Consider the following 22,659-nt stretch of genomic DNA (forward strand, 5'->3'; position numbering starts at 1 on the left):
GTTTCTTGCATATTCCAGAGTGTCTGGCATCTCTGCGGGGGGGGAGCCAGGCTGGGGTGCAGGGGGGCGGTGAGTGGGGTCCCGGCATGCCCCAGACGTGCAACCCCGGGGACTCCGGTCCTGGGGCACGATGCTGTGGGGGGGACAAAGATTTCTCATGTCACCGGTGCAAGGAGCTGCGTTCCCCAGGCTTAGTGGCACCAGCCCGGGGGCCGTGGCCACCGGCGGCGGCCGTGGCCGGGCATCACCGGGCATTTTGCTGGCTCATCGGGTGCAGACACTTCTCTCCGTGGGAAGGGCAGGAGGCCGCTCGCCGCATAACCACGGAGCCGCCGCTGCTGCGGGCAGCAGGGGCGAGCCTGGCACTGCAGAGATGCTGGGATTGGCACGGCAGAGAGGCTCTGCCAGACTGAGCAACGGGGCCAAACCACCCAGGGCACGGCCTCTGCCCGCAGCCTGGGTGTCCGGCACAACCCCGCCTCCACCGGTGCCTGCAGTCTGCTTCCCAGGCTGTGCTGCTTCCTCGGCCCACACCAGTGCCATTTTCACAGCCGATTTGTTTGGCAAATTTTATTTTCCTTGCTTTCCATATGGGGAAACTGAGGCAGGAGGCAAAACCCCCGTGCCCACGGTTGAGCAGGGGTCCCCTGGGAGCCACCGCTGGATGCAACGGTGGTTTGTCGGTGGGTGAGGAAGAGGAGGAGGGTTTGCCAGAGCCCCCACCAACAGCTCTACCCTCTCGCGTGGGGCCAGCGCGCCTTAATTGAAGACCGGCACGGCGCTGCTCGCCTCACCTGATGTTGTCACAGGAGCACGGCGCTGGCTGAGACAGCGCAGTCAGGAGGGATTAACATCAGCTGGCTGGTGGGACCTGACGGGGAAGGCTCCTGCGGGCTGGCCTAACTCTGGCTGGGAAGAGCAGGCACCCACTCAACTTGAAAAACTGCCTGGGAGAGATGGGCCCTTTCCTCTCTCCTCCGCGGCAGCTTGGGCAACGCAGAGCCCTGGGGCTGGATCCGGCCTTGGGGAGATGGCAGCGAGGTCAGGGTGCTGGGAGGCTCGGGATCAGGGAGCGGGTGGCTGCATCGCTCCCACCCTTGCTGAACCCGTCACCGGTTCCTTTTACTGCTTCTCAGCAGCTTTTGAAAGCAGAGAAGAAAAAAAGAAAAGGCTTGAAAAGCACTTTGAAAAGCAGGGCAGGGAGAAGCGCCCGAGTTTCCCGGCAGCCCCGTCCCCTCCTCCTGCCGCCAGCGCCTGCCAGCTTTGTCTGCCGACACAGCCTCGGCCGTGCAGGAGATGCTGCCGGGCGAGCCGGGTGCATTCCCCAAGCCTCGGTGCTGCAGCAGGGCATGGGGATCACTGTCCGGACACCCCAGGGTGCTGGGAATGGGGCATTGCCCCCCCGGCCCCTCTCAACCCCTCCAGCTCCCGGGCCCAGTGCTGGTTGCTGCCAGACACCTCCCCAGTAGCCCCCGCCAACCCCACGGACACCAGCTTGCACCCACAGACGTGGGGTTTCACCCCTTCCCCGTGCCTTTCGCCATGGGATGAGCGGTTAACCGGCGCACCCCGGCAGAACCACACAGCCCGCTCACCGCTGGCACCCGTGGGTGCACGGGTGAGCTCCAGGACAAGCTGTGCGCAGGTCGGAGCCTGCCACGGGCGAGCTCTCCCTGCATCCGCTCGCCTTTCCCACCCGGCACGCTCCCCTGGCCGGCAGTGCCAGGAAACAGGCTCGCAGAACCCGCTGCCCACCCGGGAACCCACTGCCCGGCCACAATGCAGCCACCCCAGCTTCCCCCAAGGGGATCCCACCTGGAGCGTGGCCGCTGCAGGGACCCACCGTGGCCGGCAGCGCCCGTGGAAACCCCCTGCCCTGGCAACAGTTTCGGCGCAGGGACCCCTTCGGATGGGGTGCCACGGCGTGAAGCGGGCACCCACGCCCGCGGGACAGGGTGCACAGACCTGGGTCCGTCCTCTCCGCCGCTTTCCTCTCCCCGCCGCCCCGGGAAGGCTCCGCTGCCGTCCCTGCTGCCGGCAGCTCTGCCCGTGCCGCCGGCTTCGCAGCCTGGCACGGCGCAGGAGGCGGCAGGGCCTGGGGCACGTGGGGCTCTGAGGATGCGCCGAGTCCCGTCTAGCTCCCAGCGTGGCAGGAGGGGCTGTCCCTGTCCCCGCAGCCCAAGGCAATGGAAAGGTGGGGACACTCGGCTCTGCCCCGGGAGCTGGCGGGGAATCGGGAAATCTGGAGGAAAGGGTAAGCCCGGGCTGCAGGGCTGCTTCTCCTCCTCTGCACACCGAGCAGTTCTCTTTGCTCTGGTTACTCCTTGCTTGATCTAATCTCAACCTGGAAAATAAACTGTTACTACCTGACTCCTCCAACACCAACACCGCTTCAGCTAAAATAAATAAATAAAAATAAATCACGGAATTCAGCCCAGCTTTACAGGTCACAACCCCCATTTCTGGCACGTAAACTTCTCTCCATCGCATCGAGGGCAGCGAGCCGGTACTGCTCCAGTGCTGCCCCGTCCGCACGGCAAGGTCTGAGGGTACAGCTTCTCCCCTCTGCCCTGCTTTGGCTCGCCCAGCCCTGCTAAGCAAGCGGTGTTCTGCCCTTGGGAGAACCGCAGGCCACCGCCGAGCCACAGTCGAGAGGTACGTCAAGGCCAATTCGGTCCCCGGGGACTAATTGCTACCGACAGCTCGCCCTGCCTGTCTGCTGCACAGAGCAGCCTGGAGAGCCGGCAGCGCAGGCAGCAGCGGGGCTGGGCACGGGCAGCTCAGACCTGCCTGGAGGGACTTTTGGAAAAAGCCGGTTGTGGCAGCAGCGTGGTGAAAGCCAAGGTGGGAGAGAGGTGGCTGTGCTCAGCAGGGAGCACGGCATCTTCCCGCAGGAGCCCAGCCGGTCCGGTTGCATCTGTGCCGTGGGGAAACTGAGGCAGTACAGGTGAGCGAGAGCTCCCGCTAGTGCCGCTGGTACTCAGCCCACCTCTGCTGTGCCCATACTGGGCTTTGTGTCCTGCGCAGCTCCCGGACCGTCCTGAGGAGGTTCCCTGGTGAGCAGAGAGCGAACCCACAGCCGCAGTGGGATGTGGGATCCGCCAGTTCCTCAGGTGCTGCATCCTTCAGCTGTGGGAAACCACGAGCAGAAAGGGATCGCCTTGGCTTCGCTGCCACAGGGCCCCAGGTCCTCCGGCCACAGCCACACCGGTGGCTTCACCTCCCGGCACGGCACAGGTCCAAACCTGCCGCAGACGTTGCTGCACCCTCTGGCTTCTCCTCTCCTCATGGCCAGGGACGGCGAGCGGGGCCTGGGCTCTGCTCTGCCTCGGCTGCCGGGGCTGCGGCACACCGCCGTGCCGGGGGGCACACGCAGACCCCACGCAGGAGACTCCTGGGACCTGCATCCCACTGTCCCTGCAGTGGGGGACACATCCAGGGACCGCGTCGGTGGGTCATTGCTGCTCACAGGGGCCGGCACATGCCCCGCGCCGGAGGGGAGCATCCCTCGCGCGGGGAGAGTCCCTCGCACGGGGAGCACGCCTTGCACGGGGAACTCGCCTGTGTTGCTCGACTCCTCAGACCTGCTCTGCCCCGCGTCACTGGCGGCTGTCGCGGTGGGAGGAAGGTCTCTCTTGCACAAGCCGGGACGCCTGGGGCTGGAGCTGGGCTGCAAACGAGGGGCAGGATTTGGCCGGCCAAACGCAGACCCCCTCCCCGACTGCCCCCGTGCAAAACATCTCCATCCCAGCGGAGCATCGGGGCTCTCTCCGCTGCCCAGGGACAGGACGGGCACCCTTGGGTGCTGCGCTCCCTTCGGCGCCAGCTCCCAAGTAGGTCAGATGAGTCACCTGCCAGAAATGCCCTCTGCTCGCGGCGATGTGCCAAGGCGGGGACGGCTTTTCCATCGGCGGCCACCGCAGCATCCCTCCCGTTTCTCCCCAGCCCACGGGATGGGCGAAGGGGGCTGCGGCACTGGGTCGCACCCCGCCCCCCCAGCTCCAACTCTTTCCCCAATGCAGCACCTGCAAAACGCTCCCTCTGGCAGCCCCAGACCCTTCCCCACGCTGGGGTGAGGGTCCGGGCATGTGCCCGCAAGGGGGTCCGAGCCCTCCGCGGGGTCCTGCGGCAAGAGGCTGTGCAGACCCCACAGCCCCCAGTCCTGGTAGCCCCCGGCGAGGGAACAGCCCCCGGCCAAGGAAGCGGGGGCCGGTGCTTTGCTAGCGCTGTCGGCAGGCTGAGCTTTCCCCAGCCCTTGGCTCCAGAGCCATGCTGTTTGCTGCCAGAGGGGTGAAGGCGATGAAACCCGAGCACATCACCTGGATTTTCCTGCCAGGCTTGAAGGGCAGAGCAGCCCGCACCCGTGACGGCAAGGGTGGCTGCAAACCGCCCCAGGAGAAATCCCTGGCGCTGGTGATGCGGGACTGCTGCTGGTGATGCGGGACTGCTGCTGGTGATGCGGGACTGCTGCTGGTGATGTTGGACTGCTGCTGGTGATGCTGAAAGCACCCAGTGCAGTGGGGTCACCTCCCTCCTCCCCTGTCCCACCACCAGGTCCTGTTTTCCTCCAGCTACAGACCCCACTGGGATGGAAACACGGCCATCACGGCTCCCCGCACTGTTCTGGACCCTATCCCGGCACCGCAGCCTCTGGCACCCTCTGCCCGGCTCCTTCCCCAGTGCCATAGGGCCGACCCAAGCCCGGCCAGGGCAGCAGGACAGACGGACGCATCCCACCAGCCCCTTCTCCGACGCAGCAGGGTGACAGAGAGGCGAGACCGGCTGATCCTCAGGCTGTTTATTGGCATCTCCCTCGGCTCAGCCCGGGCGCCACGGCCCCGCCGGGCTGGTGCCTGGCTCACCGGTAGGCACTGCGGGGGTTTTGCCATGCAGAGACCACCAACACGGCCACGGCCCTGTAGCCCCCCGCCCTGGGGCATCGCTGCCCCCTCGTGCTCCCAGGTCTCTGCACAAAACCCCATTAAAAAAAAAAAAACCCAAACCACCAGAAATGCAAAGGGGTGGTTACGGTCGCCGCATCGCCCCGTCTGAGCCCTCGCCAGAGCCTCTGCACGGCTCCGGGGTGCAAAATCAGCGGGGACATCAGCACCTCATGCACCCCGGTGGGGCTCTCCTGGGGTTTAAGTCCTGGCTTCTCCTGGGGGTGGGGGGGCTGTGCTGGGCCAGGGACAAATGAGGGGAGGAATTAATTGCCCCTGGGTTCCCAGCACAGTGGCTGCCCCCTTCTCCCAAAGGCTGGCGGATCCAGGGTGGGGGTTTCCTGGCCAGTGCTTTTAAGATCAGCAGAGCTCCTCTTCTCCTCTGCAGTCGGGGGGGGTCTCTGTCACCGCTTGTCCCCAGGTCCTGGGGGAGCCAGAAGCGGAGGCTGGCGGAGGGACCGGGGTTTGGCACAGCGAGAGCCCCTGCACCCAGCCCGGCAGCTCCCATGGGACCCCCGTCAGCAGCTCAGGGGCAGCCACGGCAGGTGGCAAGGGCAAAGTCCGGTGCAATCCTGCCGGCACCCCGAGCCCTCCAGCCCCAGCTCGGCTGAGGAGTCCGTAACGCAGAAAGCTTTGGCCAAAAAGAGGAGCTGGGTTTTTTTTTCCCTAGCCCCAGGGAAGGCGCTCGGCATTCTGCTCCGGTACTGCTGAGAAAGCGAAACACCCGTCGGAGCGTTGGAGCGCCGAGCCTGAGGCCGCTGCCCGCCACGGTACTGCTGCCATCCCCAAGGCCCTTCGGCCTCTCTGCTTCCTCCTCCTCTTCTCCCCCTTGCCACTTTTTTCTTTTTTCTTAATTTCTTGGGGCTTTTCTTTTTTTTTTCTTTTTTTTTTAATGTTTTTTTTTGTTTGTTTTTCCTCCTGTTTGTTTTTGCTTCTGTTTAAATATCAAACAAAAGAAGAAAATCCAGCGATGGGGGCTCTGGAGCCAGGGGCCAGGCTACTGGGTGGACGGTAGAGTGTACCGGGCTGGCTGGGGGGATTGCCGGGGGTCTGGGGGGTGGGAGTCCTGCTGGCTTTGGGGCGGAAGAGGCTGCCCTGCTGCGTGGAGGTACTGTTGGAGAGGGGCGCGTGGTCGGGCTCCCCCGAGTCGCTCTCGGTGTAGCTGTACGCCTGCGCCCGCGAGATGCCCTTCTGCTGCCGCCGCCACGAGTTGTAGTAGGTAGGGTCGCTGATGTAGTGGTTGACGAAGGAGTGGGCTTTCTGGTGGCCGGGGTCCACCTCGTACTCGCTGTCGCTGCCCTAAAAAGAACAGGATGGGGAGGTGAGCATGAGGTGGGGGGGCATCACCCACCAGCCCCCAAAATAGGGTGACCCTTCCCACTGCTTTTTTGGGGATGCTGGCAAGCACATCCCAAAAAGACTTTAGGGGCTGGGACGGCTGCAGCACCGCTGGGGTGTTTCTGCCTCTTGCTAAAGCAAAATAAAACCTCATACGAAAGGGCTGCAGGGTCCTGGGGCTCCTGGGGGGGGTCCCCGAGGCAGTGATGCCCCCGGGCTGACGGGGAGGGTGTTTTTGGGAGGCGGGTGCTGGCGGCCCTGCCTGCCCGCTGGCAGTAATTGGATTCAGCTTCCCCTGGCCGTGCACAAAGGGCCCATTGAGGGCGGTGGGGAAGCTGCTCCGAGCCAGCGCCAGCTCCCGCCGCTCTTCACAGCTCCTCAAAAGCCACTCGAGCCTCGCTCAGGCAAGAGGGAGCGGAGCCGGCATCTGCCGCGCAAAGGCAAAAGAAACAGCCGGCGTAGGCAATGACCGGGGGCCCCCCTGGGGCCGATCCCCCTCCTGCTCGGTGACAGCCGCGGGGACCCCCGGGACCTTCCCCTGGGCTTCAGCCTCGTCTTTTCAGATGCCGCCCAGCATCCGTCCCGGGGGCAACGCTCCCATGGCCTCCCCGGAGCTGCCTGCCTGAGGAGCTGCCCGCGGCCACGCTCCTGCCCGGCCACAGCTGCCCGTTTCTCCGGGAGGAGACAAAGGTGCCATTTTGCGGGGTTGGCAGAGCCGCGGCCGTTGCCACCAGCGACCGGGCAGCGGGACAGTCCCCAAGCCCGCTGCCCTCCCGTCCCCTGTCCTCGGCAGCCCCGGGGCTGGGGGCTACACACGGGCTGGGGGCTGTGCCAGCTTCGCTCTGGCTCCGTGCCACGAACCCATGGGGGATGCTGCTGCCTAAAAAGCAGGACGGGGTAGGAGAGAGGGACCGGCATTGCTTTTCCCAAATGCGCACCGGGACCTGCTTCGTGGTGGGCAGAGGGCAGGGGTGATGCTCAGGGAGAGCTCCCAGCACCGTCCATCCTCTCCAAGGTCCCCGTCCCCATGGGCAGCCCCGGGCGGTCACCTGAGAGTCGGAGACCTCGGAGGGCTTCTCCGTCAGGCTGCTGCTCTCGGCGGGGATCAGGTCGTTGTACTTGGTCACGTCCTCGTCCGAGTAGTGGAGGCTGCCGGGGCTGGGCCGTGGCGGGGACCTTGGGGAGAAGTGGGTGCTCAGCGTGGGTCCCCCATTGGGGCTGCGCCACACAGCGATGAGCCCAGCCGAGCCCCGGGGCAGGCGCGGGGACCACCCCCTAAGCCGTGCTGAGCCCCCACCAAGGACCCTGCCTATGGTCCATTCCCAGCTTTTCAGGCTGTTCAGCATCCTGGCACATCAGGCGCCAGCCTTCCCCAGCCCTGTGCCCATCCCACAGCGAGTGCATGATGGAGGGACAGGCACGACATCAGAAAAACTCCCCCTCCCCGCCCGGGGAAGGGGCTGCGGCGAGGGGTTCCTACCGGGTGTAGATGCCATTCTTCCGGCAGAAGGAGTTCTTGACGGAGAGCCGCCGGTTGTTGAGCTCCAAGGCGGGGAAGCTGCCTTCGTCCAGGCTCACCATCTCGCCGTGGCTCAGGGCGGTCGCCTTGGAACCGTTCCCTGCGGGATGGGATGCTCAGCCTTCCCCAGACCCTCCCCGGGCAGCACAGCATGGAGGGGCCTGGACCTTGCACAGGGGGGGCCCAGGGAATGGCCCAGGGAGGGTTGTGCCAGCTCCAGCGTTGGACAGACCAAAGCCTGGGGATGCCCACGATGTGCCAGTCCGGGGGCATCGGCCACGCATCAGCCCCGTGCCCAGCGCCGCCGGCCGTGCCGAGCCCTGCCCGCCTCGGCTCATACCCTGACCTGCCCCACCGCCTCTGGCTCCCAGCTCAGCGGCACTGTTTGCTTAACGAGGAGGTCTGGATTTTCCCCACAATTTGAGCCCTTGATACAGCTAAGAAAACAGAGCTGTGTTTGACTAATCCCAATGACCTCTGCCGAGCCCCCGGGCTGCCCTGCCTCTGCAGCTGACAGCGGGACAAGTCACTTATTTAATCTCTAGCTCCCAGTGCTCTCCGGGAAGCCCACAGCATCTTTATCGGATATCACCGAGTCTCTGGAGGAGCCGTGCCCCGAGGCAGGCTCCCACCACCCCGCTCAGACCCCAAAGGCAGGCAGGGAGGCCTCGGAGAGGCTCCTATGGGATTGGGGCTCTGCATCCCCCAGCAGGCACCCCAGAGGGTCCCATCACCACCCACCACATCCCCAGCACTCACCTGAGTCTGACTTCTTGGCGTACTTCTTGCTCTGCCCGCGGATGATGAGCACAAAGACGAGCAGGAGGATGAAGATGAGCCCCACCAGGGCGATGACCACCAGGAACCACCACTCCTCATAGAACGGGTTGGCTTTCTGGGCTGGGGCACAGCAGGGAGGATCAGAGGGGGACAGGCATGGGGGGCAAACCAGTATGGGTGGGTAGACCCCGCTGCAGGGCATGGAGTCTCCTTGGGGAACTTTGTGAGACCTGGATCCACGTGAGGGAGGGAGTTAAAGGGGGATAGCAGGAGGCTTTGCAAGTGGAGTGCTGGCAGAAGCTGCTGGCAGCAAGAGCTGGGGCTCTGTAGGAGCCAGGCAGGGTCAGGGAGATGGTTTCAGTGATGGCCATGGGAACAGAGCAATGCTGGGACTCTCCCTCTGGCACAGGGGTGACAGCATCCCCCCGGGGACACCCACATGCTGCCCCCGCTGGCTACCTGACACGGAGGGGGAAGGCGTGCTGGGGGTCCCATAGCCATAGTCATTCACAGCGATGACGCGGAAGTCGTAGCTGACCCCCTGCTTGAGGATGTCCGTGCTGAAGGTGTAGGAGGTCACCTCCTTGGGGATGTCTTTGATGAGGATGTCCCAGAGCCCCTCGTCTGGAAAAGAGAAGGGGCCTAGGAGGGGGAGACCGGCTCTGCAGGACTCCCCAGGGTGAGAGGCTGATCTCCCTCCATCCAGGAGCGTGTGCCCTCCGCCATCTGCCTGGTTCTCCCGGCCCCGGCAGGCACCGAGCTCACTCGCTGCAGCATCATTAAAAAGCCGTAGCGATGCACGCAGCTGATTGATCTCCTGCCCTGCTCGCAAGCCCAGGGCAAGGCAGCTCCCTGGGGACCTGCTCCCACTGCAGCCCCGGAGCAGCGCCAGCAGCTCCACAGGAGTGAGGGGTTTCCCTCCCTGGCGCTGCTCCCAGTGCGAGGAGCGGTACCGACCCCCGTTAGCGATCGATTGGGTTGTCTGAGCTGCGGTCTCTGCGGCAGGGAGAAATAATTAACTCGGGGCTGCAGGAGAGAGTGTGGCCGTGCCTGCTGGCTCCCTGCCGCGGGGATGGGGAGTCCCAGCTTCCAGCCCTGCCTGCCCCTGCCTGCACAGGAACAGGGCCTCCCTGTTTTGGGATAGCCTTGGTACCCCTCAAACCCCCTTGCATGGCTGGGGGAGCACCAGGACCTCCGTGCCCGTGAGAGCAGCAGCATCGGCAGCGTGGTCCTCATGGACCGGCACACGGCCAACATCCCAGACACCCGGGTCCTAATCCCCAGCCCAGCCTGCCGGGTGGCCTGGGAGAGGTCAGCACTCCCTGCCTCAGTTTCTCCTGAATCCAAGGCACTGCTGATATTGAGGTAGGGATGGAAAGCGGACAGGAGCTGCAGTACCTGAAGGACGGGCTTCGATGACGTATCTGGTGATGGGTCCTTGGCCGGGGTCCCCACTCGACCAGTGGATGGTGATAGCCGAGCCGTAACGAGAGATGAAGGGCTCGCCAGGGGGGCCGGGGGCACCTGAGGACCCAGAGCAGATCTGGAGGCATGGGGGTACAAACTGGCATGTGGCCATACCAGCGCTGGTGGCACTGGGGGAACTGTCCCCACCGCACCTCCTCCCTCACCCCGGCACAGCCGTCCCGCACGCTCCCCCCCTACCTTCCCCAGGCCCCGTGGTGATGTTTGCCTCAACGTCTGGCCCGTAGGCGAAGGTTTTGGCCCGGATTCGGAACCGGTACGTCACACCCTCGGCCAGGTCCTTCACCTTCATCCACAGCGGGCTGTTCCCCTTCACATCCACTGTCACGATCTTACTGACACCTGCGGGGATGGAGGCTGAGCTGGGTCTTCCCCGGAGCCCTCCCAGCTCCTGCCAATGCCCCCAGCCTCCCCCCAACACTCCCGCCGTGCCCTCACCGTCCACGGGCATGCAGGGCTCGTAGACCAGCCTGTAGCCCTCGAGGACGCCGTTGGGCAGTGGTGGTGGCTCCCAGGACACGTTCACCGATGTGGTGGTCAGCTCGCTGAACCGGATGGAGCCGGGGGCGCTGGGGGCTGTGAGGGAGCAGGGTGGCCGGGGCCAGCTCAGCGCTCCCAGGGGTGACCCCCAGCACCAAGCCAGCCCCTCTCCCTGCCTCCACCTTAACGGGGCTGGGGCACTCGTCATCACCATCTCACACCACCCTGGTGCCACCCCGCTGCGCCCTCATCCCCACTAAAGCAAAGACCCTGCCAGGCCACCGCGCACGGCTGGGGGAACGAGTCTCCTCCTCCTTGTCTCTCCTCCTGAGACCTTCATCCTTCTCAAATCTCAGCCAAGACCTTCACCTCCACGTGCCCCCAACCCACAAACCCTCTGGGGTGAGCCCAGGGCTGGTCTCTGCTCGGGATTGCAGGAGCTGGGATGAAGGGGCATCAGCCAGACATCACTGGAGCTGGACCCATGGAGACACCTCCCCGCAGAGCCCAGGGGCAGGAGGGTCTGGATGCGACCGTGCTGAGTGAAGGGCTGGGGGAAGCCGTGCCATGGGCCCCACCTGCCTGCTGCGTTCGCCCCTTGACAGGGGGGCTGCGGGGTCCGTCTCCCGCAGCATTGAAGGCGGCGACGCTGACCCAGTACGAGGTGTACCCCGTCAGGTTCTTCAGCTTCACCCCGTTCTCGGGCAGAAAGAGCGTCTTCACCCGCGCGCTCTCGTTCTGGCTCTGGGCCTCCCAGAAGTGGATCTGCAGGAGGAGGAGGGGGCATGGAGACCCGGGTGATGCACAGATCCAGCCCATCTCGCCTTCCCCACACCCTTTGCTATGTCCAAACACCCTGCGCAGCCCTCTCCGGGCTCCTAAGCCCCTGTCCCAGAGCGGCTGGGGGTCTGAGCATGTCGGAGTGAATGGAACAGGCTCTCCTCCAGGATGGCTCCAGGCTGTGCTGAGCATCAGACGTGACCCCCGCTCGCAGCAGGCTCAGGGCCCGGCATCGCTGATCCCCACACCAAGCACGCTAAGATCACCTTTGAGCTCTGCCTAATTCTCAAAGGACTGCTCCGAGCAGGAGGAACCACCGTGGATGTGACCACGGAGGTGCCTAGAAGCGTGGGGCTGGGCATCCCGGCTCCATCCCGGCAGCATCCCGGCTGGATCCGAGGACCGACGGCGCCATCTGCCGCCCCGCGGCCGCTCGGCACCGGGATGGGACACCCGGCATCTCCCCGGGACACCCGGCATCTCCCCCGAATCCCTTCCCCAACGGCATGCACAGCATCTCCCAGGGCACCCAGCATCTCCCCGACACCCGACATCTCCCCAAATCCAACAATACAGCGTCTCCCAGGGGAGCTCAGCACCCCCCAAAGACACCCAGCATCTTCCCAGGGCACCCTGTGCCCCTCCTCTGCCAGGAACCCAGCACCTTCCCAGTGCACCCAGTGTCTCTGAGCCCCGGCTCGGTGCCAGCTCCCAGGACGTGGTACCTTGTAGCCCTGGATGTCCCCGTTCTGGCTCTCGGCCGGTGGCGGTTCCCAGGTCACATCCAGCTGGGTGGCCGTGGCCGCCTGTACCGCCACGTTCTGCGGCGCGCCGGTGGGCACTGTGCCGAAGGAGGGGACAGCGTCACAGCCCAGCCGGGACCAGGGAGGGGAAAGCCCCCCCTTGATGCGGGGGACGCACTGCCTTGTTTTGGTGTGAGCGTGGGGGACCGGGGCAGTGGAGCCCCCTCCCCGCAGCTCCCGGCCGTGGGCAGCCCCTCGCAAGGCAGGACCGTGCCGGCAGACTCACCCGCTTCGCCCACGAAGACCTCCTGGGGGGGGCTGGGGGGGCCCTCGCCCACGGCATTATACACACTCATGCGGATCTCGTAGCGCCGGTGCTTGCTTAGGTCTGCGGGGGGGAAAGGGGAGAAGGGGTGAGCGGAGCCCTCCCCGCAGCCGGAGGTGTGGGGGTCCTGCTACCCCCGGGGGACCCAGCAGAGCCCCCCTTGCTGGGGGGGCTCCCCAAGGAGCAACAGGAGCAGACAGGCAGAGGTGTCCCCCGGGCACGGGGCATGCGGTTCACCCCACGGCACAGGCAGGCAGAGAGGAGGGACACACGGGGGGGGTGGCAGTGGGGAGGACACGTACGGGGGGGCAGGGGAGCGGTGACTTACTGTCCAGCTCATACTGGGTGAGGGAGACCTCGCTGAGGTTGTGCACGGCGTAGACGGCTGGGTGGCACAGGGCAGGGAGAGCAGGCAGCTGGTTAGTCCCGCAGGTGGCATAAGTGGGTTCCCACCTCTGAGCACCCACCCCAGCAGAGCTGCCCACCCCAGGGTGGGCCAGGGGTCCCCTGCAAGGGTCCTGTCACCCCCTCAGGAGCCAATGGAGCTGTCACAGCACCAAGGAGCCTTTCCGTCCTCCAGCCCCATCCCCTGAGCGGCACAAGCTGGGCATCGGGGTCTCCACGGGGGGTCCGACCACAGCTAAGAGTGGTGGATGGGGCGAAGTCCGGTCTTGGGCTCTGCCCTTGTCACTCGTGTCTCTGCTGTCCCCAGAGTGGATGCGACCCTGTTCCCTTTGGGGTCTGAGGACGGCGGCAGCAGCAGACCCAGACACACACAGCGGGACATCACGCAGACACCCACGTTAGGTGCGGACACCCACGTTAGGTGCGGACACCCACGTTAGGTGCGGACACATGGACACCCACACTACAGGGACACGGGGGCTGAGCACAGTGGGACTGAACCAGCAACATCACAGACAAGCGTGTTAGGGACCATGGACCTGGTGGCACGAGGGGGCCGGTGACAGCTCCGTGGGGCACAGCCCGACCCTGACAGCTCCAGGTCGGTACCCAGGAGAGGCCATGGAGCGCAGGATGCTGCCCTGCGCCATCCTCCGCCTGCCACTGCCGGGTCACCCCCCACCAGCCACACACCCCCCGAGTCCACGGGGCCGCCGGCACTCACGGGTGAGCTCGGCCCACGTGGCGCCAGGGTTGCCGATGCCGCGCAGGGTGAAGCCGCGCAGGCTGTCGTACACCAGCTCGCGGTAGCGGAGGCGGAAACCCAGCAGGATCCCGTTGATCTTGTCCTCGGCTGGGGGCTGCGTGGGGAGGACAGTGAGGGGCTGCTCTGACCCAGGGCTCCCCGGCACCCCGAGATGGCTGTCCCCAGTACACCCCGGTGTCACCTCCCTGTGACACTCCGCGAGGCAGAGGGTACCGTACCTGCCAGCGGATGAGCACGGACGTGGTGGTATGCGGGGTGACGGAGAGGATGGTGGGGGCTTCCTCAGGGGCTGGCGGCGGGGGAGAAGCGGGTGGTGAGGCTTCAGAGATGCCCTGGGCATGGGGGGATGCCCAAGCAGGGGGGCAACCCCTCTCCCTGCCCCAGGAGCCGCAGCCTGCTCTGACCTGCCTGCAGGGTGGTGAGCGACTCCGACTCCTCGCTGTACTCGCTGTCCCCGATGTCGTTCGTCGCCTTCACGCGGAACTTGTAGGAGGTGAAGGGCTTCAGCCTGGATGGAAGCAGAGCGGGTCGGTGATGGTGAGACCGGTGGATGACCCCGTAAGCCACCCTCCCTCCCGCAGGGCACATCGGCCAGTGCTTCCCAACCTTGGTGCGAGCACTTCTCATCGGATGGGGAAACCGAGGCACGGGGCAACTGCCCAAAGCAGAGCCCATCACCTCCCCGGCTCCCCGTCGCACCACGGCACGGTTGAAGGCCAACCCGCGCCTCACCTGTCCACGACGAAGGCGGTGACGTTGTGGCCGACGGAGGCAGAGTGCAGTGCCCACTCGCCGTCGGGCAGCTCGCGGGTCTGCACCGTGTAGTAGCGGACGGGGGAGAGCCCGTCGCTGCCCGGCTCCCAGGAGAGCATCACGCTGCGGGCTCGCACCTCCTCCTGCTGGGCCAGCGGCTTCCCGGGGGGCTGCGGGCGGTCTGGGAGAGGCGAGGGGCTGGGAGCACCACGGGCACGCCGCAGGCATGCAACAGCCCCGTCCCGCAGGCTGGACCCCCCTCCCCATTACCTCTCTTCTCCGTGGTGACCACGAGGGCTTCGGCCGCCTCGCCCCAGCCCTTGCGGGTCTGCGCTGCGATGCGGAAAAGGTAGGTTGCCTCGGGCTGGAGGCCGGTGGCCGTGTACTGCCGGGCGCTGGGCTCCAGCACCTCCACGGCGGCCGAGTTGACGGCGGTGGTGTTGAGGCGGTGGGTGACCTGGTACGCTGCGGGGAAGGGAGCGGCACGGTGGGGCTGGTGGGGGGGGGGTGGAGGGGATGCCGTCCTGGGCTCCCCCCGTCCCGTGCATGCCTCCCTCCTCCAGCCCTGCTCACGCAGAGGGCCAGCAACAAGAGGTTTTTGGCTCCCTGCACGGGGGAGCTCACACACGGCCAGGGACACAGCACAGCCTGCTGAGTGGGGAAACGCCAGCCCTGGGGGTAACGGGCTTCGAGATGCTCGGGGGGGGTCTCAGGGAGCTGGTCTCTGCCACCCCATGCTGATCCCTGCTCTCACGGGACCTCTGGACCTGTCTGCAGAGCATCCCACCGTGGCACAACCGGGATGGCTCCCCACCTACCCAGAATGATGCCGTTGGGTGCCGCGGGTGGCTGCCAGATGAGCCGCACCAAGGTGGTCCTCACTTCGGGGAAGAGGATCCCCACGGGGGGCCCAGGCACTGGAGTGGGGAGAGATAGGGTTCACCGGGGAGTGCACAAGCGCGTGCAAAGTGCCCGTTCCCATCCCTTGGGAATGGGAGCCCTGGGTGCCCTGGTCAGGAGGGAGAGGGATCGCCCCAGGGAACAGGGATGGGATGGGAAGGCCTTAGGCACCCAGGGGACCCCCCAGCCCGTTTGGGTCTCTCTGCCCATCCAGGTGCTATTACCCACCATCATCCAGCGTCCGCTCGAGGATGGGGGGCCGGCTGGGCACACCGTCACCGATCCTGGTGAAGGCCAGCACACGGATCTCATACAGCGTGTATTTGCCCAGCCCGGTCAGCTGGGCGCTGCGGGAGGCATTGCCCTCCGCCAGCCAGAACCGGGCACGCGTTGTCTAAGTCCTTCTCCTTGTACACCACCTGCAACAGACCCCGTGTGACACGGCCGGACAGGGCTACAGCCCCAGGATGGAGCAGGGTGGCAAAATTTGGCACAGGTGGGCACCATCTCTTGGAGGTGGCACAACCGGGGACCTGGCAGGCTGCAGGGTGATTGCCCCCCCGCCCAGGGAAAGCCACGCTTCCCGGGTCTGCGGGTGAGGTTGGCAGGGCACGGGGCAGGGTTGCAGGCAGGCAGAGCCGCAGCACCGGGGCTGGGGTAGGTGCTCACCTTGTAGCCCAGGATGAGGCCGTTGCAGTCTGCCTCGGGGATGTCGCTCCATTGCACCAGCATGCTGCTGGAGGAGGTGGCCAGCGCCGACACGTTGCTGGGGCCGGAGGAGGGCACTGGAGGGGGGAGTGAGAGAGGGGGTCAGCGGCCGGATCCAGCCGGGGTGGGTGCCCGGTGCTGCAGGGTGGGCAGCGGTACCTGACTCCCGGGTGCGTCCCACCACCGAGCGGCTCCAGGGCCCCGAGCCGATGGCGTTGAAGGCTTGGACCTGCACCCGGTATTCGGTCCACTCCTCCAGGTCCTCGATGGTGTACTCCCGCTCCACGCGGTCGTGGATGACGTGCATCGCCGGCTGCCCTCGCCCGTCCGACCGTGCGTACCGGATCTTGTAGCCCACGGCGTCGGGGTTCCCGTTGTACTCCTGCTCCAGGAGGGGCTGGCCCCAGCCGGCAGAGATGGGCACCGTCACTCCCAAGTTCCCGCAGCCACCCCAGCACGGCTCCCCACGCTCCCGCCTGACCCCACAAGCCCTGCGCCCGTGGGCACAGACCCCCCCAGAGCCACGGTCCCCCCCCCCCATACCATCCAGCGCAGCCACAGGCTGGTCTCGCTGGCTGTCCTCAGGGTGACGTTGGCGGGTGCCATGTCCGGGGGGGCCTGGAGGGTCTGGATTCTCCGGGAGGGCAGGCTGGGGGGGCTGGTGCCCACGATGTTCACCTGCCGCATGCGGAAACTGAGAGACGAGAGGGGGGGGTCACGGCGGGGGGCGAGAGGGCTCCGGTCCCCTGGGGAGGATGCCACGGAACCATCCTGGCCACTCGCCTGTAGTAGGTGTAGGGCTTCAGGTTGGGCACCTCCATGGAGCGGGCATCGGGCTCGTTAGCGAGCTGGTGGACGAGCCCCCACTCTTCAGCCTCGCCGCTCTGGCCCACCTGTGGGATGGGAGTGGGGTGAGCTGTTCCCCAGCACCCCCTCACCGCCCCCCCTCCCCAGCCGCCCCGTACCTGTGCCTCCACCTGCCAGCGGGAGATGGAGGTTTTGCCGTCGTAGCCCGGGCGAAATTGGAGGGTGACGGAGCGGGGTCCGATGTTGGAGATGCCCAGGTTGGTGGGCGCACCGGGGAGCTCTGCGGGGAGAGGGCAGGGTGGGTGGCACCGGCCGCTCGCCCCCAGCACCGCCCGCAGCCTGCCGGCATCCCCGCACCGCCGCGCTCACCTGGTGGTACCCCGGAGGAGATGGTGGAGGAGGAGACCTGGCCCTGGCCCTTGGACGTCATGGCAGCTACCTCGATGGTGTAGGTGGTGAGAGCGGTGAGACCGGTGACGCGGTACTCCAGGGTGACGTTGGGCAGGTAATGGGTCACCCGCGTGTTGGTGCGGTTGTATTCTTCCCAGGAGATCCGGTAGCCTGAAACGTGCCCCGTGCCGTCAGCCCCCATCATTGCCTACCCCGAGGGGCTGAGTGGGGCCAGGGGAGATGTTGTGGGGTGGGAAGGGGACCGGGGGGAGGATGCTGCGGGGTGGGGGATGCTGCGGGGTGGGAGATGCTGCGGGGTGGGAAGGGGACCGGGGGGAGGATGCTGCGGGGTGGGAGATGCTGCGGGGTGGGAAGGGGACCGGGGGGAGGATGCTGCGGGGTGGGAGATGCTGCGGGGTGGGAGATGGTGGGAGATGCTGCGGGGTGGGAAGGGGGCTGATGCGGGAGCCGGGTACCCGTCGGTGCTCCCTTACCCGTCAGGATGCCGTTCTTCTCCAGCGGCTCTTGCCAGCTGACTTTCAGGGATGTGTCCAGGATGTCACTGAAGCTGAGATGTCCCACGGGGCCAGGCACTGCCCAAAGACACCCAGGCTCAGCACGCAGCCGCACACCCGAGGGCAGGAGCCCTCGGCACCCACGGGACCCCCGCAGGGAGCGAGCGTGGAGGGGACTCCCCTTGCCCGGGGCTTCCCGGGGCTCAGCGGCACCCTGGTTCCACATCCCCACCGGCAGCACCAGTGGGACCAAGTCCCCCGTTTCGGGGCTGCTCCCACCCTCCCCGGGAGCCGCGGGTGGGCAGGGTCCGTCCCGCGGGAACGCAGAGCCTCCCCGTACCGTCCTCGTGGGTGCGCACCAGCTGGGGGGGGGCTGCGCGGGCCGTCCCCCGGCGTGGTGAAGCACAGCACCGAGGTGAAGTACTCGGCGAATTTCCGCAGCCCGGCCACGTAGCCCACGTGGACGCTGTCCTGGAAGTTGGGCCGCACCGTCACCACCGTCGCCTCTTCCTCGTGCTCCGGCTCCCACGCGATGAGCTGCGGGAAGAAGGAGCTGGGACAACGGTACCGGGTACCGGCATCCCCACCGCGCACGTCGGTACCACAAACACCCTCCTCCGGGGCACCTCCGGCCTCTCCTTATTTATTCAGAGTTGATTAAATATCAATTAATTGTGCAGGGAACACTTGATGCCTTTAACAGCATGTGTTTACCCGTACGAGCCGATACGGAACGCGTGCTTTGTGATTAACTCCCATTGATAACGGCGTGTAATCGCCCACTCGCCTGCATTTAGGAGGGATGTTTGGGCATTTAATTGGTATTGTGCGAGATAGCCTATAGCAACTTAATTAAATACTAATTAGGCCCTAAAAATACTAATCAAAAATACTAAGTGGCATTTAATAAGAATGTTAAATATCCTACTTGCTCTGGTTATCTCATTCAGTGGCAATTAAATTCCTGAACTTCTTTTGAGTGGATTAAGAAACAAGTTGAATGTTTTAATTCCATTTCATTAATGTAAATTTGAATTAATTGCAATTTTGAATTAATTACAGAGCATGGGAGGCTCCGAGCCCATGCAAGTGTTAAATCTCAGTAACTATTATTTTAACAGTCAGGCCGGAACCAATTAAAATCTGGGGTTTCAGCGAGGAGAAGTCGAGCCAGTTTGTGAAGGTCGGCTGAGGAGCTTCCCCTCCCCGGCTGCCCTGATTTTGGGGAGACCCGCAGGAATCGCCCCTCACCTTGTACCCCTGGTTGATGCCGTTGATGAACTGGGGGCTGGGGGGGTTCCAGGTGAAGCGGATGGTGGTGGAGTTGGTGGCCTCGGTCTGCACGTTCCCCGGGGGCACCGTGGGGACTGCCGGGATGAAGGGATGGCTCACAGCGGCTCCGGCTCCGCAAGGTCCCCTCCATCGGCCAGGCGTCAACCCCTTGGGACCCCGCGCACCCAGGGTGGTGCCCCAAGACACCCCTGACCGGGCCAGCCCTGCCCTGGCTCTGCAGCCCCTGTTCATCCCTCCCCAGCAGGTCCCAGTCTCCCTGGGACCCCCAAACCCATCCTCCCGCCACCCACCCCCAACAGCCCCACGGCACAGCTTGTCGCCATCGGGGCGAACGCCACGCTCCTGCCCGTCCCTGCCCGTCCCTGCCTACCTCCCTGCAGCGTCCACTCGGTCACCTTCATGCTGTACACCCCCAGGCCGGCACTGTTGTACGCCGCCACCTCAATCTCATAGTTGGTCCAGATGATGAGGTCCTCCAGGAGCAGGTTGTTGACGTCGGCGTTGGTGATGTTCTTGAACTGGTAGCCCACAGGCAACCCAGCCAGGCAGTACCTGGGGACCAGGGGCTGTCAGAGCTGCCGGCGTCCTTACCGGCACCCTGGGATGCCGGGGATGGGGCACCCACGTTCCCCCGCTGGTGCCTACCGGATGATGTAGCCCTTGAGGACACCGTTCTGGTGGCTTTCGGGGGGCGGCTGCCACTGGATCATGATGGACTGGTTGGTGCGGCCGCTGGCGATGACGTTCTGGGGAGGTGCGGAGGGGGGCTCCTCAGGCAGGGATACCCTGGAGGGGGGGGGGATGAGCCAGAGATGAGCACCCAGGGTCACCGGCCCCCCCGGGACCCCCCGGCCATGGCTCACCTCTCCGTGTCCTTGCTGAACTGCCCCCTGCCCACGTCGTTCACAGCGCAGAGGCGGAACTGGTAGGAGCGAGCGGGGACCAAGCCCCGCACCATCACCGACGTCAACTCGGGGTCCACGCTGGCCAGCAGCACGGTCCAGGGTGCGTCTGTGTGGGGGGGGAGAGGGGGGCAGCGGGGTGGAGGACCCGACCTACAGGACATCAGGGTCCCCTGCCCAGCTTATGAGTCCCGTGGTCCCCAAGCTCCCCCGCAGCATCCCTTGCCCACCGCCCCCAGGTGATGCCAGAGCCCGGACTTTGCCCGGTGCCAGCGGTGCCGGGGAGGTGGGAGCAGCCCCTTACTGTTTTCGGAGACCTCCACGACGTAGCGGAGCAGGGGGCTGTTGCCATCGAAGGGCTTGGCCCAGGTGAGGTTGATGGCCCGTTTCTCCAGGGGGCTGAGGGTGGCCGTGGGGCTCTCGGGGGCGTGGGGGAGCTGCCTGGACAGGGGGGGTTAGGGAGGGGGCGGTTAGGGAAGGGGCACAGCCCAGGGCGTGGGGTGCCGGTGGGGATGAGGGGGGGGGGTCTCACCGGACGCGGAGGTGGGCGCTGCGCGAGTCGTTGCCCCCGGCCGAGACCACCTTGCAGGTGTAGGTGCCGATGTCGCCCGACCAGGTCTGGGAGATGTGCAGGGTGCCCATCTCGTCCAGGCGCACCCGTGGGCCGCTCTCTGGGCTCAGCGGTGCCCCGTCCTTCTCCCAGACGTACCTGTGCCGGGGGTGGGTGGGGGGCACCCAGAAGTCCTGACACCCTGCAGCCCCTCACAAGGAGAGGGGACCAGGGGTCCCGCCGCTGTGCCGGGCTCCCCGTGCGCAGGGCACCAGGTGGCACTGCAGGACCACCAGTGCAGGGCTGGGGATGGAGGCACCCACCATTTGCCCACTCCCTCCCCAGGCCCCCGGGGAAGCGGTGATGGCAGGCAGGCAGCCTGGGGGTGCCCGGACCCCCCCCCCCCCCGCCCCAAACCCTCCCAGCCCCATCGCACATACCTGACGTCCACGCTGGGGTCGTGGGTGACCCCGCAGCTCATGACGGCTTTGGTGCCTTTGATGACGCTCTGGTCCTGCGGCGGGTCGGTGATACGTGTCCTTGCTATGGGTTGGGGGGGGGGGGGACACACGGGATGAGGCACTGGCACCCGGAGGGCTGCAGGGGTGGCATCGGCAGGGGACAGCCCAAGTTTGCGCCCACGCAACCCAACCAGCCACGTGCCAGAGCCCATCCTCGGCACCTCCAGAGAGCTCCGTCCCGCACCACGCACGGTGGGACACAGCACCCAGCTGCCCACGGAGCTGGGCAGGGTCCATCCTGCACCGCGCAGGCAGGCAGGGCGGCGGGCAGAGCCCGGCTGCCGCAGAGCCGGGCGAAGCGGGCACGCTGGCGGGTGCCTTACCCCAGACCACCAGGTCGGCAGATGCCTCGTCCACGCCGCGGGAGTTGGTGGCCAGGCAGGCGTAGGTGCCGGCGTCGGCGAGGTGCGCGGGGCTGACGAGCAGGCTGCCCGACTCCAGCAGGGTGAAACGCGGGAGCTGCACCGAGCCGCTGGCCAGGATCCGCTCCCCTGGGTGACGCAGGGGAGCCCCATCAGCAAACAGCGCCCCGGCCATCGGCCGAGCCTGGTGGCCACTGAGCCAGGTGGCCGTGGAGCTTGCGGAGGGTGCCCTGGGGCCATGCTTGCCCACACCCCAGTGCCCTCAGCCCCTTTACCTTTCTGCCACGTGATGGCCGGGCGCGGAGCCCCCGAGGTCTCGCAGTTGAGGATTACGGACATGCCATCAATCACCGTGCTGTCCTGGGGACCCCTGGTGATGTTGGGGGCGATGCCTGTGGGGTAGAGAGATGCACAGCCCACCCTGAAGCCCTTCCCAGTGCCAAGCCTGGAGGTGACCCGCTCCTGGGGCATGGGGGGGGGGGGGTCCCATCCCCACGGGAGGGTTTCCTGGTGTTCCTGAGCCCCCCGTGGAGCCCAGCCAGGGTGTCCCGGGCACATCCCACCCACTGCTCAGGCAGGGCACCCTGGGCTCCAGGGTGGGGGGGCTGGCACCTACTGGTCACGGCCAGGTACGTGGTGGTCTGCACCTCGCCGGCCGCGTTGCGGGCAAAGCACTGGAACATGCCGGTGTCGTCGGGGACCAGCCCACTGATCTGCAGGCTGCCGTCCGCCAGGAGCTGGAAGCGGGACAGCTTCTCCAGGCGGATGAGGGCAGCATCCTTGTACCAGGCCATCTCGGGGGGGGGCACGCCTGCAAAGGACAGGGCCAGGTCAGGCACGGGACCGTGGCGGCACGGGGAGGGCGGCTGGGGAGCGGCTCACCTTTGGCTTGGCAGGGGATGGCCACCACCTTCTCCATCTCGGCTGTGATGTGCCTCTCCGGCTCCTTGATGAACTGTGGTGGCTCTGCAAAGGGAAGCCCGGCGATGGGCAGGCGGTTGCATTAAAGCTCGGGTCCTCTGGCCCCACCATCAAACGACCCCCCGGCGACTCCCCCGCCTGTTGCTTCCCATCTCAGCCCGGGGGCTGAGACCGCCTCAACTCATTGCACGTGTGGTTTAGGCTGCCCGTGGCCAGGGCCTCACCCAGGACGGAGAGGTAGGCACCCTCAGCCACGGCGGGCACGCTGCTGCTGCGGAGCACGGCCTCGCACTCGTAGTAGCCGCTGTCGCTCAGCGTGGGGTTGAGGATGGTGAGCCGGCGGCTGTAGTCGCTGATGCCGCTGGAGAGGGGCACCCCGTCCTTCTTCCAGATGATGTGCAGCTTGATCAGCGGCCTGGGGTGGGGGGGTCAGGAGCGTGTTGAGAGACAGCCCCAGCCCCTCTGCACCCCACCAA

At 66.0% G+C, this 22,659-nt stretch overlaps 1 protein-coding gene across 1 annotated transcript in view; it reads right to left on the reverse strand.

The window, feature by feature from the left end:
- Positions 1 to 4,783: 4,783 nt before the first annotated feature.
- Positions 4,784 to 22,659, reverse strand: part of SDK2 (sidekick cell adhesion molecule 2) — a 51,287-nt gene continuing 33,411 nt past the window's right edge. The window contains 41 exon segments of the mRNA XM_030013828.2: positions 4,784 to 6,239; positions 7,328 to 7,454; positions 7,759 to 7,897; positions 8,557 to 8,697; positions 9,037 to 9,201; positions 9,976 to 10,101; positions 10,243 to 10,404; positions 10,501 to 10,638; positions 11,121 to 11,307; positions 12,048 to 12,163; positions 12,352 to 12,453; positions 12,719 to 12,775; positions 13,520 to 13,655; positions 13,780 to 13,850; positions 13,966 to 14,069; positions 14,294 to 14,495; positions 14,585 to 14,779; positions 15,133 to 15,231; positions 15,443 to 15,605; positions 15,607 to 15,633; positions 15,884 to 15,999; positions 16,082 to 16,319; positions 16,466 to 16,616; positions 16,706 to 16,815; positions 16,888 to 17,009; positions 17,099 to 17,290; positions 17,614 to 17,712; positions 17,975 to 18,005; positions 18,007 to 18,171; positions 18,886 to 19,001; positions 19,298 to 19,479; positions 19,573 to 19,713; positions 19,791 to 19,938; positions 20,134 to 20,270; positions 20,362 to 20,538; positions 20,820 to 20,922; positions 21,224 to 21,391; positions 21,538 to 21,654; positions 21,879 to 22,073; positions 22,145 to 22,228; positions 22,408 to 22,598. Of these exon segments, the coding sequence (XP_029869688.1) occupies positions 5,886 to 6,239; positions 7,328 to 7,454; positions 7,759 to 7,897; positions 8,557 to 8,697; positions 9,037 to 9,201; positions 9,976 to 10,101; positions 10,243 to 10,404; positions 10,501 to 10,638; positions 11,121 to 11,307; positions 12,048 to 12,163; positions 12,352 to 12,453; positions 12,719 to 12,775; positions 13,520 to 13,655; positions 13,780 to 13,850; positions 13,966 to 14,069; positions 14,294 to 14,495; positions 14,585 to 14,779; positions 15,133 to 15,231; positions 15,443 to 15,605; positions 15,607 to 15,633; positions 15,884 to 15,999; positions 16,082 to 16,319; positions 16,466 to 16,616; positions 16,706 to 16,815; positions 16,888 to 17,009; positions 17,099 to 17,290; positions 17,614 to 17,712; positions 17,975 to 18,005; positions 18,007 to 18,171; positions 18,886 to 19,001; positions 19,298 to 19,479; positions 19,573 to 19,713; positions 19,791 to 19,938; positions 20,134 to 20,270; positions 20,362 to 20,538; positions 20,820 to 20,922; positions 21,224 to 21,391; positions 21,538 to 21,654; positions 21,879 to 22,073; positions 22,145 to 22,228; positions 22,408 to 22,598 (5,794 nt within the window). The 3' untranslated portion in view covers positions 4,784 to 5,885.

The sequence above is a fragment of the Aquila chrysaetos genome, chromosome 5 (genome assembly GCF_900496995.4).
Source record: "Aquila chrysaetos chrysaetos chromosome 5, bAquChr1.4, whole genome shotgun sequence".
NCBI classification, from domain to species: domain Eukaryota; kingdom Metazoa; phylum Chordata; class Aves; order Accipitriformes; family Accipitridae; genus Aquila; species Aquila chrysaetos.